General features: G+C 41.6%; 1 protein-coding gene across 3 annotated transcripts in view; it reads left to right on the top strand.

The window, feature by feature from the left end:
* Positions 1–826: 826 nt before the first annotated feature.
* tanc1a (tetratricopeptide repeat, ankyrin repeat and coiled-coil containing 1a) overlaps positions 827–15,782 on the top strand; it is a 59,476-nt gene continuing 44,520 nt past the window's right edge. For all 3 annotated transcript variants that reach the window (XM_046842944.1, XM_046843021.1, XM_046843101.1), the window contains exons 1-2: positions 827–887; positions 7,129–7,240. In XM_046842944.1, the coding sequence (XP_046698900.1) occupies positions 7,171–7,240 (70 nt within the window). In that variant the 5' untranslated portion in view covers positions 827–887; positions 7,129–7,170. The remainder of the gene's footprint in view (positions 888–7,128; positions 7,241–15,782) is intronic.

Below are 15,782 nucleotides of genomic sequence, written 5' to 3' on the forward strand. Positions count from 1 at the left end.
TATCTATCTATCTATCTATCTTATTCAGCCATCTATCCATCTGCCCACTCAACATCTTCTCAATCCTTTATCCATCCATCATTTATGCTTTGAGTTTAAACCCATCCTCCTGCTCCTCCCATGTGAATGTTCCCTTATGTCCATCATCTCCTCAGTAACAGCGTGTTAATGATCTGATTAATCTCATCTGCTGCACTACATCAGACGTCTGGGCTTCATTAGAGACCAAGTTGCAAACCATCAACAACAAAAAAAAAAAGCTGCAGTCTTCATGTTGTTACATAAAAAAGGAGATGTTTGAGAAGCCAGCAAGCCTGAACGACATCTTCAGGAAGCACTGGATCCTGGGCAGGGTGGAGAAGGATCTGCAGTGTTTCCCAGGAACACTGACTGTGAGGTCTGAGGATACAACATGAACACCACGGAGTCCATCACAGTCATTAATTTGCTTTTCTGGATACTCTTCCTTTCCTTTGGTCTTCTAAAGCCCACTTTAGATCTCTTGATCTCATGATCCAGAAATGGTTATATCAGGGGAGGGATGGGTTACACTTGCAGAAAGATCCACACTGAGGCGCTGGAGAGCCGAGTGGTGGGATTGTGTAGTGAGAATCATGCTCGGGTAAACACACAGTGGCAATGATAACTAACACACACACACACACACACACACACACACACACAAGGGATTCATCTGTCAAGACTTCATGTCGATAGACCCCGTGGAGAGATTTGCCCTGTGCAAGATGGCGGCTCGGGTGACGTGTCTGTCACGTGGGCGTGTCCGCGATCAGGCGCGCGCTCCGGCTAAAAGACCTCGCACAATTCCGCGTCCACGGAGAGCGCGCGCGCAGGCGAGAGTCCGGAGCTGGAGCGGAATTTACACTGTAAGTGTTTTAAACACTTTATTAGCTTTTTATGTGTCTTTATTCTATTGTTATTGTTTATTGTATTATATCAAAGGTGGAAACTTAAACATTCAAACCGGTGTTTATTTATTCTCGCGCTGTAGGAAGCGCGTGCGCTCTTTATGTATACGGTCACAGTTGCAGTGAAAACAAAAAATTTATTCATTTGTTAATTAATTCATTCATTAAGTAATTTAGTCAGGACTCCTTTGTGTTCACGGTATATTAAAGCAATATTTATTTACTTTTACTATTGAATATATATATTTTATTTATTATTATTAATTATTATTAAATTTTTAATTATGCATTTTTTTTATGTCTTGGAGTTTGGTGTTTTTTCAGCTTTTATTCATCACCGTGATGCAATTTAAGATTTTTCGCTGATTATTAGTTATTATAACTTCGCTTTATTAGGGATAATTTGACCCTTTTTTATAAACAACAACGACATTAACCGATTCGATGACCATGTGGTACTAATTTTGTGTTTGACCAATCAAATTAGCTCAAGAGTGTTTATGCCCCGCCCAGAAAGTGTATTTCTCTATTGTATAGTAAAAATCTACACTACGCAGATCATGTGCGATTTGCGATTTCGTTCTTTCCAAACCTCGGCTCGTTTAATGTGCGACAAAAAAACAAAAACGTGTCTTTCGTTTTATTTGTTCGTTTTCTTCAGACTGCAACTTCGGTACAACAGTAATGTCTCTCTGAGCAACATTAGCAGCGATAGACTAGCTAGCTAAAGTTTGATATACTGTATGATTTATAACACATTCTCTTAATACTTTGATGATTGCCTTCGATTGTGGCTGCTGTGGGACGTGTTTTAGGTCTGGAGATGAACTGATTTAAAAACCAACGTGACTCAGGAATGTGTCTATTGATTGACCAGCGGAATCGCGGACGCTGCTTGTTTTGTTTGAGACGTTCTCTTGATGCTCTTTTAATGTATTCGTTATGATCTCACCTCGTTCCCCTGACGTTCTTGCGATGTTCTCATGCTGTTCTCCTGATGCTTCCCTGACGTTCAGGAACTCGTACATGACCAGATGCGTGAGAGATTTCTTACTCCGATGATGTCCCGCCGATATTTAGGACACGTTTTCCTTATAAGGAAACAGGGACATTTTCCCTGAGGTCACAGCCATGAAACCTATTTAAAAATCTCTGTCCTCATTTTCTTTCTTTTTTTTTTTACTCACTGGAACAGTGCCACCAACACATCATCATCATCATCATCATCATCATCATCATCATCATCTTCATCTTCCTTCAAGCCCATTCCTGTTCTTGTTCCAGAGTGTTCTGTGTTATCTTCTCTTCTTTCCAGCCTGGAACGTTCACCACCCTGTGCCTGGTTTACTTTATGATGTAATCCCTTCTGCCTTGGGTCATGCTTTCGGTGTGCAAAACTATTGGCACCCTTTAAAGAAATCAGGCAAAAAAATGGTGGTATAAAGTCATTTATAAAGGACAAGAACGTTCACTTTCACTCAGCTGGTCCTAATTGCTGGAACATTTTTATTTTCCTCATTTTGTTGTCTCTGTGTCTTTTCTTCTCTCTTTCTTCCTGTCTTTTGCTTTCTTCTTTCAATCACAGGGACACTCGTTAAGTCTTCGAGCTTATGTATGTGGAAGAGGGCAGAAAGCTCAGTGAGCAAATCTGTATTTAATGCTGAATTACTCTGAATTTTATCTCCAGTATTAAACAAACACGACTTTTTCAGAATGTTTATTACTTTTCCGCGTCACAAATTGGATGATTATTTGCATTTTATTACATATTGCTGGTTACGGATCGTAAAGTTGTACATTTCCCTCCGTTTTTTGTACAGTATCTTCAAAACCTCTGCTGCGATTCTTCCATCTGTTTTCTCTTCCTTCGCCGTTCCTCCTCACGTCGGGCTTTTTTTTCCTCTCTATTTTCCGCCCTGTGTTATTTGATTAAACATCTTTATGCTCAAATGAAGCTCAGATTTAGCCGAAGGCCTCCGGAAACGTATAATTTGACAGAAACTGCAGTTGAAGCAGATATTAAAAGTTTTGAGGGCCGGCGGTGGTCAGACCAGAGTTTTCCACCCGTGTTTTTTTTTCTCTGGCGAATACACTACACAAGTCTTAATGCTGTTTCCTCCGGTCTGTAATTTGATCTTACGCGCACAACATTTTTAGACTCTCTGAAACATCGGCGCTGCTTCCATGACCTCGTGTCTTTGATCATCACTGATCATGCTGATTAAACCGGTTTGAGGTCACGGATGCAGGAATACTGTTGATTTGCCCCTGTAATGTTTTCAGATCCTCATCCAGGTCACAGCAACGCAGATTTAGCGGACTAGCGACGTAACCGGATTAGTGTTTAGTGTCCAATTAAGTTCTAAAATGTCTGAAGAATCGCTCTTAAGTTAATAGTTCATGTTCCCAAAACACTCACGTCATGTTTCGCACATTTCTCTAAACGATTTCAGGTCCCAGAGGCTGTTTTACAGAGTTCTGTTTCAGGAAAAGTCACGTGTCAGCGTGTGTTCAATTTTCCAAACGTCTTCAGGGTGTAAAAGTGTCTTCATTACTCATTCTACATTTATACGATTTAGCAGCCACCCTTAATCAGAGACACCTTACATTTATTTTATTCATACGACTGGCAGTATTGGGATTAGGGGCCTCGCTCAGGAGCCCACGAGTGGCGGCTTGGTGTTCCTGGGATTTGAACTCATGACATTCGGATCCAAAATCCAGTGCCACCGCCCTATTTACATTTATGGCATTTGTCAGACACTCTTATCCAGAGTGACTTTCATTATACAGCTGAACATTTGAGGGTTAAGGGCCTTGCTCAAGGGCCCAGCAATGGCAGGTTGGTGGTGCTGGGATTTGAACTCACAACCTTCTGATCAAACATTTTGACCACTGAGCTACCCCTTTCCCTCTTTCCTAATCCCGAGAGACTTTCAGTTATACAATTACTTAATTTATACTTCTAAACAGTTTAGGGTTATGGGCCTTACTCAAGGGCCCCTTAAAAAAAGGTTGTGGGAATGAAACTCATGACCTTCCGGTCTACCTTCCGAGCTACCACTTGCCCAATTTGTCCTTCGTGTCCAAGTGAGCCTTTGTGTCAGGTTTCCAATTGATTTCACGCTGGTTAGAAATGTACAAATATTACAGAAATACATTAAAAACACACGAAACAGCAATTGCGAAAACATAATGGACACGTGGTCACGTTTGTAAATTGCGCCGAACACAATTACATACTGTTTATTAACCAGAAACGAAGAGTAAATTCTGGCCCCCAATTAGGACAGGAAAAAAATAGAAAAACAAAAACAAAATGGCCGCTCATTTGCGGCGTGTTTGTGGAGATTTGTGGAAATTCGTTCAGCCACAAGGATGTGTGTTAGAAAAGTCAGGTACTGATGGAGGTGACGTCAGGAGGCCCGGGGTGCAGTCAGCGTGAACAATTCATTCATGTTGAATAGGGTTAAGGGACAGAGCTTTATAGCAGGAGATCTTTCACCAAATCTATTTCATGAAAAGCAGATGTTCATGGAGCTGGATTTGTTTACAGGAGCATTGTCATGCTGAAAGAGTTTTGAGTCTCCTAGTTCAAGTGAATGGAAAATTTCATGCTAAAGCATCCAAAGACGTCCGATACAAATTATACAATTATACAAATACAATTACTTTGTGGTAACAGTTTGGGGAAGAACCACACATGGCTGGAAAATTCAGGTGTCCAAATACTTTTGTCATATGACAAAAGTGGAGTGAGGATGATGCTGTGGAGGATTTCAATCCCCTCCAGATCCAGAAAGGAAACGCATTCTCCCATGAAAGTACCGGAAAATCGGTTCAATTCGACTACACGTGTATAAACCCGACAGCTCGGGTTCAGCAAAAATCTGCTTCATGTGCGGCGATGTTCTGCAAAACCCCACATGCTGGAGATTTATTCTGGGCTACGCACCAAGTCCCGCAGGGCGCCGGACTATCGAGTAAACCTTCCAAAGGAAATAAAGAGAACCTCGTGTGTAGAAAAACATCACGAGTGAGTCAATACGAGGAACGCTTAAAGAACGTTTAAAGAACCTTCTTCTTTCATGCGTGCAACTAAAGGCAGGCACACGCTTCCAGTTATCGCACGTGCTAGCTCAGGAAGCGGTCTTCACGGCTGCCTGAACGACGTGACCGTGAGGACGTTCTGGATCTCTCTGAAGCCTCCTCAGAGCCCACGTCTCCAAGCAGTAGGATGTGGTCTCTCTTTTAAACCCGAGCAATTAGTATCAGACTTTGCGGAGCTCCGTGCCTGGACCCGACCTGGAACGGATTAAGATTTGCCCCTGAGCCAGGTGGCAACTAATCCATCCCAGAACTTTTTAAATTCCAAAGGCTGTGGTCAGGGTGTAGGACACACGTCATTGCGCTCTAATTTCTCCAGTGAAGGCTTCTTAGATGTTTCTCATCTCATTACAGTGTTTGCTGGTGACTGGTTTGCATGCGGGTTGTACCCCAGTATAGCGATGACCAGCTCCGTCTTTCTTCTGCATAAAGCCTGGAGTTTAAAAATCTCACACAAATCTCCACAAAATCTATTAGAACATCTTCCCAGAAGAGTGGAGCTCATTATGAGTAAATCGGGACTAAATGTGGAACATTATAGCCTTATAGTGTGTGTTTTGATAACAGATTCAAAGCAAAACTTCACTTTTGATACACATCACAGATCTTATGTCTTGAACAGTCGCCTCGTGCTCAGGTGTAGGAGAAGGGAACTGTATGGTTGGACCTGCTGGTTTAGCGGATGTTATGCTAGCTCCAAATCACACCATAGAGGTGCTGATTATTTTCTTATAACGGCACAACCTGAAGTGATTTATTCCTTACTAGGCACAAGGTTCCAGAGGTGGAAAGAATAATCAAATATTCTACTTAAGTAAAAGTTACTGTTACTTCAAATTTTACTTAAGTACAAATGAAGTTCTAAAAAACCTACTGAAGTAAAAGTAAAAAGTAGCTCATTTAAAAATTTACTCGGAGTCAAATTTAGAAAGCTACAGTTTTTCACAGTGGCATAAAAAAACGACTTTAAAAAGTTGAAGTTCACAAAAAAAGCTACTCGATTACAGTAACGTGAGTAAATGCATTTCGTTACTCTCCACCTCTGGTGGGCGGGGCTTATCCGGCGAGGCTTACATCGCCTCAGACACGGTGGCGTTTCCTGCTATTGTTCGTGTTTGCAGAACGCCCCGGACGGCGTTGGCACTTTTTTACGACTCGCCTGCATGCGAAAGTTTGCGTCTCCACAGTGTTACAAACCAGAGGATGGAGTAGAAGTGCAGGTATACGATCGACAGTGGAGGCAGAGCTCTTGAATTCTCCATCCTGATTGGTCAGGAGAGAGCTGATTCAATAAACACGGGTTGAATTGATGGCGCTCGTTCTAAACGTTTCGATAGTAACAAACACACATCGACTAGTGTGACAATCAAACGTGTATTATTTTTATTCTGTCGTATGTAAACAGCTGTATCTTAATCCAGCTGTTGCTTCGGATTCAAGTCACAGTTAGATACACGATCCAGATACAAGTATTGGGAGACTCGCTAAAATGTTACCACAAACTTGGAGGCACATGATTGGACGTATTTGGATGCTGGAGCAGGAAATGATTTCTTTACTTTATGTACGAGACCCAAACCAAATATTAAGATCTGCTTTTCATGGCTTGGATTTGATGGAAGATCTCATGCTTTAGAGCTCCAACCCTGTTAAACACCCTATTTGATTTTTCCATGCTGAGTGGAGAGTGGAGGTTATTATAAGAGCAAATGAGAACTAAATGTGGACTGGGATGGTTAAAAAGAAGAACATACCAATCCGATGCACGTATTTAGCTTGTAATAATAAATAAAAACAGTAGAAGTTCTTTGGCTGGAAGAGAATTGTTTCCCGTTGTGCAAAATCGCAAACTAACGTCGTCGCCGTTTTTGGTGTGTACGAGAGGAGTTTTTCCATCATTAACGCCGTGTCGAACAAATCCTTGTGCTGTTCACTGACAAAGCTGCTTCCTGAAGCCCAGAACGAGCACAAAGCATCCAGGAAATGTAGAAGGACAGACGGAAATGACCATCAGCAGCTAAAGAAACAAAATAATTTCCTCGTTGCATTGGTCCTCAATAAGTTGCTTTTGTTTCGTTTTGTTTGTTCATAGGAGTAAACTGAGGACACGGAAAAGAGGATTGTGTATTTCAGTATGCGTAAAACAGGACAGAGGAATGTCCAGGGCCGAGGAGGAGGAGGCAGAGGGAGGAAGAATGATGCAGGTAAGAATGGAGGCCTTGTTTTGTATCCACAGTGTGAGATTCAATAAAGTGCAGTTTTGTAGTAAAGCTATGTACTGTACACACACACACACACACACACACACACACACACACACACACACACACACACACACACACACACACACACACACAGAAAAAGAGAGGTGGAAGCTTAGTGGTTAAGGCATTGGTCTTTGGAGCCGAAGGTCATGAGTTCAAGTCACATCCAATCCTTACATTTATCTCTTTCGTGTAACTAAGCAGTTAAAGGGTTTTAGGGCCTTACTCAGGGGCCCAGGAGATGCAGTTTGGTGCGACTGGTATTAAAAATCTTAAAGTCCACTAGTAACCACTAGGTCACCAAAGTCCCAGTTTTGTCCCAGTTTGACGTTATTTATGCCTCGTCTTAAAAATCCTAAAAATGAACGTCTTCTGTTTTTCAGACTTCAGGGTCCATGGTGGAAAAATATTAAGACTTGATTCCTAAAGGTTTTCGACGTAGTTATTAAATAATTTCATCTTCATTCTCAAAATATTTTGACTTTATTCTCGCAATCTTAATAAAAAAATACAAATAAATTAACGAGGCACTTAAAACGTCCTGCTATAGAGATCGCATAGATATAGGGATTTTATTTTGACCGCTTTAAATATTGATATTGTTCTTTAAACGGAATCAATTATTTTTTAGTAAGACCAGATAGAGTGGGTGGGGCCAAGGATGTAAATGAGATATGAAGTAATTTGCTGATGAAAATTTTAAAAAATGTGAAAACTCCCCCGCCCCAAAATGAAACCTAAACCGTGATGTTTTTTGTTTTTCGCATCGTTCTGTGCAAAATCTGAAAAACTCAAAAGGTGGCAACAACCGCAATCCCATCTTTTCACTGAAGCCCTTGACTCATATTCACATGACTTTTAACCAGCATGATTAGCTGGTTAGATCACTGCATGAATGTGCAGGTGTTCTTAATGAAGTGGACGTTGAGTGTATAATACCGACTAAACAATTTCTTTCTTCTTGATCAGGAAAGGAATTTAATTATTTAATTATTATTATCTATATTACTTGTCGTAGATCGATATTGTCTCATCGTTACTCTCCGAATAAAGCGATATGCTGTGAGCAGAGGGTTTGTGTGTATGTGTGTGTTGTTTTTTTTATTTTTTTGATGCTGTACTTTCTGAGTTTGCACCAACTGCGTCTCTGGTGGTGTTTACTACGCTCACAAAGCCTCCTGTGTTCCTCGCGACAGCGTTTCTGGAGCCCCGAGCCGAGAGGAACGAGAGGAACGAGTGGAAAGTTGGCACCTCAGCGGCAGACAGCCGCAACACCGCGCACTCATTAGCTTCTAGATTCCCTCAAACACACGATCACTTACGTAACCATGCTGAGGAACTGCACTCGCTTTTATACACACACACACACACACACACACACCTCACCCAGTTAGTCACCCGCTGTTCACTTTCTCTCTCATTCACACGCTCCCACATTCTCACATTCTCTTCCTCACACACACACACACACACACACACACACACAATTTCATGTCATGTTTTTTTAATAAATAAAGCTCACTATGATCTTTTTTAAATAATCGAAAGTGCCAGGGTCAGTCGATCCCGTGTTATACTTTCTTATCTTGATCTTCTTGGGCAATAATAATATTATAATAAGCTCCACCCCTCTGGGAACATGTTCCACTACCTTTTTGGAGTATGCTTGTGAAGATTCATTCAGCAACAAGGGTGTTGGTAAAGTCAGATGCCGATGAAGGTGAGAAGGTGAGGAGGCCTGGGGTTCAGTCAGTGTGAAAAATTCATCCCAACGATGTTTAAAAGCTCTATAGCAGGAGATCTTCCACCAAATCCATGGAAAACCATGGAAAGCAGATCTTCACGGATCTAAATGGCTTTGTGCACAAAAGCTATCTGAAGACTTTCCTATTTAATTGTGTGCCTCCAGTTTTGGGAAAGAAGCAGATATGGGTGAAAAAGTCATGTGTCCCAATACTTTTGACCAAACCGTGTGAGAAGTCGAAAATACTCATTTGAATTACTGATTATTTGATTCTGTCTTAAAGAAGCCCCTTAAAGAAGGTCCTTCTGGACTCCTGATTTCAGCGTCTCAATTGATCCCAATAATAATACTTTTAAATACACATGAAACTGTGATTGAGCTCAAAATGGCACAATGTCGCAGTTATAAACTGTTTATTAACCAGGAACGAACATCATTTATCTCCTCCCAGTAAATTCTTACCCCAATTAGAAAAAATAATCCTAATAAGTTTTTTTTTCTCGTATCTGTATTTTACTGAAGTGTTTCCATTTCAGGAGATTTTTACTGTAACTTCACTACATTTCAAAGTCAAATTCTTACTTTTTACTCAACTACATTTTGTGAAATCAGTCGTTTCTTTTTAATAACGAGGATAAAAACGTAACTGGTGAAACACGCAGCGAGTCACCAATCAGGTTTTACACGTGTTCTGATCGGCGCTCGGTGCATCTACTGATCACCAACATACAGTTCAGCATCAGTTCAACATCAAGCAGAACATTTAGAGAGGAATAAATGATGAAGAAACTCCAGACTCGAACTCACCACCACAGTTTTTAAAGTAAAGAAGGTTTTGGGTTCTTGATGATTGTAATAGAAATCAATCAGTGTTTGAGTCATTAATATCATTCTATTAATAGATCAGTGTGCTGAGAGTCACATTCGAGTCTTTTCACACTGAGGTGATTAAATAAAGAATCTTTTGTTAAAAATGATAACAGGAACATTATGGTTATAATAAATCACTACTTTGGATACTTAAGTAAATTTGAAGGCAAAAACTTTTGTACTTCCTCGACCCAGAGATCAGTAAGTGACGTCAAATCAAAATGGCCGCTCATTTGGAGTAAGCTTGTGGAGATTGGTGGAGATTCATTCAGCCACAAGGATGTGTGTTAGTAAAGCCAAGTACAGATGTAGGTGAGGTGAGGACGGTATGGAGCTGTAGAGCAGGAGATCTTCCATCCAATCCAGCCCATGGAAAGCAGATCTTCATAGAGCTGGCTTTGTGAACATTCATCGTGTTTGCTGTGGTAGTCAGGATATGAGATGCCAGTCATGTTTATGTGAAATGATAGAAACATTACTGAAGGTTGACACTTTCTCCCTGCACTCGCTTCCCCTCAGGAGCAGAGACTTAGAGGTTAGAGGTCATTTCAGAGGTTTACTGTGATGTCGGAGAGGTGCAGAATGATATACGTGTGTGTGTGTGTGTGTGTGTGTGTGTGTGTGTGTGTGTGTGTGTGTGTGTGTGTGTGAGAGAGATAAAGTCAGACCGACTCCTCTGTGTTCTGAGAGTCGTGTTGTGAGTAAGCAGATTGATGTATTTATTTGAATCATTAGCGGGTGAGATGTTGCCCACGTCCCGCTGACTCAGCAACTTCATTCCGCTCGTTCTAATACGTTATCGTCCCTATAGTAACAGCTCACTTCAGGTTCACGTATGCCGGACACGTGATTATTGCGAGGGTGACGATTTTGGTGAGCAGGAATTTCAACATGGAATGTCAACATGGAAGGAGTCTCTTTCAGGGTCGGTGCTCGGACCAGGGTTGACTGGAGGAAAGCTCTTGCATTTTGGCGCAGAAGTGTGTGCGTGTGTGTGTATGTGTGTGAACCCAAATGACACACATATAGACAAACTTAGAAATGATGGAAAAAAATTCTATCCAGTGTGAGTGCTGCACAAAGGGAATTTCTGCATCGTTACCCGGACATTAGGACGTCATGATCGTGTCCTGTCTGCTCCTGGGTGTGTCATTCCAAAGAAATGCCTCGACACAGCGATGATGAAGCGTGTTGTGGAACGGAGCGGTGAGGTCTCCTCATGATGGCAGCTCAAACAGCCTCGATATTCTCAGATGTCCACCTGGGGACTCCTTTTTTAAAGCTGTACCAAACAATTCCCGACATCCCAGGGTCCCGCCCTGAATATTCCTGGAATCAGGTCCCCCAAAATACAGCACAATAGCAGAGCAAAAATCAGTCCACAACTCGCGAAGGAAAAATCTAAATCTTCAGAGGAAAAGACGTACACATGCCAACTTGGGAAAAGGCAGGTGACCCGGAAAAAACAAACACAGAGAACCAACCGTACATATTTTACTATCGAACAAAAAAAGTAAGCCCGAAAAAATTACTCAAAGGTCTAACAGGATTCAGGTGGAGACAATCAAAGACTAATTAGGGACACAGGGACAAAATAGTGACATCTGGTGGGAAAATCAGGGAAAGTCCTAGATCTGACGCTTTAGAACAGCACGAAACTGTAGTCTGTAACATGTAAATGCATATCAATCTGGCAACCTTCAAACAAATCCATGAGAACATGTTCTCCATTGTTCATTGTTCTTTTTTTATTAGACAAGCTCACAAATGACACATCGCTGTTGGTATTTTCTTGCTTATGTCCCTCAAATTAGACAAACACACACACACACACACACACACACACACTTATTAATTGTGATTTATACTGCACAAGCTACGCAAGTTAACGAGTTAATTATGGAGTAATTGAAGACTCTCGTGAACATTTCTGGACCGGTTGATAAACGAGTGCAGACGGGTGTGTGGGAGAGTCGCGCGAGCCCTGATGGAGCGGATGGAGTGGTTTTATCGCCGTAATAACTCCAAGATGTTTAAGCACCTCCTTTTGTCGCACGGGTCCCAGATGTGCTTGCCTGCTGTGTGTTTACATACTTTTTTTTCCTCCTTTTTTTTTTTTTCCTCCTCAAGATGTTTTCTGGACGTGGCTATATTTATTTATTAAGTTTTAAAACGTCTTCGAATTTTGCGTTCTGAAGAAATGTGTCGTATTTAGGAACCTTGAAAATAGTAACAATTTTGGTTTTCTGTTGGAACGTTCCAGAAATCAAACCTTGGTTTGCTCCATGCTTTGGGACCTAAAAAGAAAAATCGATGAATTATTATCCGAATGGATCGTCGATGACTTAATGATGTCGCAGTTTGTACTTCAGTTGGTGGATTCTTGTGAAAGATCACACACGTGAACTCTCGACTACATCTGAGGGCGTGCAAACTTTTGCACGCCGCAGCTGCCTTCTGGTTAGGAGCCGTAAATCACTGGCTGCACGATAATTAAAGGAAAAGGAAGGAAGCTAAGAACAGAGACAAAGACCTAGAGAGAAGGGTGTGTGTATATGTGTGTGTGTGTGTGTGTGTGTGTGGACAAACATGTTCTGCTTTATTTCAAGCCTTTCATATTTTATCTTCATTGACTTCCTGCTTCCCGTGCAGTCGAGAGGAAGTGACAAAAACGACTACAACGTCTGGGAATACACGCCGTCACACGAAGACACACTGACGCTGGTAAACCCCTGTTAGATGTTTACACAATAAGCTCCAGAGCCTCTTGATTAAATTCTGCATTCTGATTGGTCTGATTGGTCTGATTGTTTTGATTGGTTGTAGTAATGCCTTTATTACAGTAGGCGGTCATTTCCATCGTAACAGTTTTTATAGTGTTGCGATTGTTTGTTTTCTTTGGGCAGACGAACATTAAAGCATTACTTTAAAGAAGAAGTCTCCAGTGTCAACCATTTGGATTGTGGTGCAGTTTCTCGTTACGCGGCGAGACATAACCGCTAATGGATACAAATTCCACGAGTTGCCATGGAACCAAGCGAATAAAACGATGGTCAACCACAGACATTTTTTCCACTTTTCCTCCTCAAAGTATCCTTAGATAATCACCTGTCAGAGCTCTATAGCAGGAGATCTTCCACTCCAACCCATGAAAAGCATAACTTCATGGAGCTGGCTTTGTGCACAGGGGCATCGCTGGAACAGGTTTGTAGTTCAGTTGAAGGGAACTTCTCATGCTACAGCATCCAAAGATGTCTAAAACAACTGTGTCTCCAACACTGTGGGAACATTTAAATGAAGAACCACATATGGCTGGAGAAATCAGGTGTCCCATACTTTGACAGTCACTTCACAAAAGAATACTGGTGTACTATAAAAGGAGGCGGAGTTAGTATGTGTTCAGAGTAGCTCAGGGTCTGCAGTGGCCGAGCTGCGTTATTGGAGGATCATAAAAGCCCAACATTCGCCCCCACGGCTTGTTTAAAGGTACAGACCGTCTGCCACGTACAGAGTACGAGATCTGTTTTTAAGTGATGACACTAATAATCCGGGCTGAAACGAGTCGACGCCTTGTCTCGTTTTGTCAGCACTTATTTAGCTGCAGCGAGTCTCAAGAACCCCGAGCCAGATTTCCACCACGGATGAATGATTTATAGCTGGATAAATATTTAATCTGGGCTGAATGAGGCAGCAGGGGGAGTGGAAGTGAAGGAGAAATATAGAACTAACTGCATTATGAACATGGGTCTAAACGGCATAAACCACCGACACGCTTCTGATCTACTGCTGCTGTCAATAAATCTCAGGGTGAGCAATACGGCAGGGATACGATACAGACGACTTTACGCAACACTCATAGAAAATGCGGGAAAAATTTTGTGGATGCCTGAGTATAATTTCGGTATGCAGGGGCATCGTCATGCTGGAACAGGTTTGAGTCTCCCAGTTCAAGTGAACATTTAAAGACGTCCTTTACAATCATGTGCCTCCACAGTTTGAGAAAAAAAAAACATACGGGTGGAAAAGTCTGGTGTTCCAATACTTTTGTCCAAAAAACGCAGTATAATGTCACACAATGAAGCGACAAGTGTGTGTTTAGTGTAGCTGAGGCGCTGCAGTGGCTGAGCTGCATTACTGGAAAATGTGGTGCATCCTCACCTTTCCGTAAGCATCACTGTGTATTGTGGGCGTGGCTAAATGTAAACGAGTCTTTAGGACAGGGGTCCTCAAACTGCCGCCCCTATGCCTGCACATTTGGAAAAGCTCTCTGAACAATGCCAGAGATATATTTAGAAAATGTTAGTAATTTTAAATATGTTTTACTCACATCATATCTGTATTTGATAATAAATATTTGGCTTTAAAAACTAACTTCCCTTAGTTGTTAATAGAGCTCGAGGCACTGATAGTTGATTCCTGGAACTATTGGCTATCTGCAGAAATCCATACCGATAGTTTTTCCTGCTTTAGGTCTGCTGTCATTACGAGAGCGGCCTGTAGAGGCGCTGACGCCACGTGCTGTTTGATTTTACATGTGCGCTGCATGGAGAGCGCTATTTTTGAATTTGTTTGATTCACGTATTCATAAGTAAATAGCAATGAATATGAAAAAATTTCATTACGATATAATGCTCTTTAAATAGGTGATATATCTCTTAAAAAGTGAATCTCAATTGTCCGTATGGTGCAGAACAAAATAATAAACCAATCCAGCATTAGGAGGCGTAATAAATACATTTGGTAGTCACTCCGGCCCGTGTCATTTCCTGTTACAGACCGACCGGACCCCCATTAAAGAAATGATGTAGCCCTCACAGAAAAAACCTCAGGGACCCCTGATTCAGGATGCTTGATTTGACGTTTTTATGCATTTTCTGTGAATCTGAAAGTTTTTCTTTTTTATTTTATTTGGATTTTTTTACACACAACTTAAAAAAAAAAGTGGGATTATAGTGTATAGCTTGAAAAAACTGTGGGATCTCGGAAGTGTCTGTTTCTGTGGGCGTGGAAGATGATAGTCATTTGGTGTTCGCTTTAACTTTAGTTTCCAAACCGAATGTCTGATGCCTCACACACACACACACACACACACACAAACACAATCATACACAATTGCTGACACTTCTGGGCTTCTAGAAGTGTAAGGAGGGATATGTGTTCAGATTTCACAACTCACACACACTGTGCTATTGTGTGTGTGTGTGTGTGTGTGTGTGTGTGTGTGTGTGTAGTTTGGAAGGTCTGAGCTCTTACAGTTGGGCTACACACACACACTCCTGGCCCACACACATGCTGTTTTTTTCTCAGTTTAATAAAAAGCACTAGCTATTTTGATTTGGTTTCAGAGCAGCAGACCCTGGACCAGGGAAGGAGCTGCTTTTTTGGCTCTCGGAACCATAAAAAAAGTTCTCCGATTTCCCTCAAGGAAAGAAAAAAACCCCCACAAAGCTGAGCCGCGTCTGCCCTGGCAGCCCATGCGTCTGTTTTCATTGTAAGTTTAACAGGCTGGAGAGAAAAGCGCCACTGGTAATGATGGCTGTAATGAGATTCTTTTACGAGGCCTGAACACGAGACGGGATCCGAGCGGAAAAGCATTGCAAAGAGCTACAACAATAGGATGGGACAGATGGGTGTTATTGTGATGATGATGATGATGATGATGATGATGATGATGATGATGATGGTAGTGTGGTATGAGTGCAGGCTGAGAGTCAAATCCCAGGTCACTATATATACTCACGATTATTAGATTACGTGATAATACGCGGGACATTCGTCCCGAAGATGAAGCTCAAAGGTCTCCGTTTTGACACCGGTTTTGAAGGAGATTGTGTGTAATTAATGTACTTTCTTGTAAACAGAGCCAAT

This window comes from Silurus meridionalis, chromosome 1 (genome assembly GCF_014805685.1).
Source record: "Silurus meridionalis isolate SWU-2019-XX chromosome 1, ASM1480568v1, whole genome shotgun sequence".
Lineage (NCBI taxonomy): Eukaryota > Metazoa > Chordata > Actinopteri > Siluriformes > Siluridae > Silurus > Silurus meridionalis.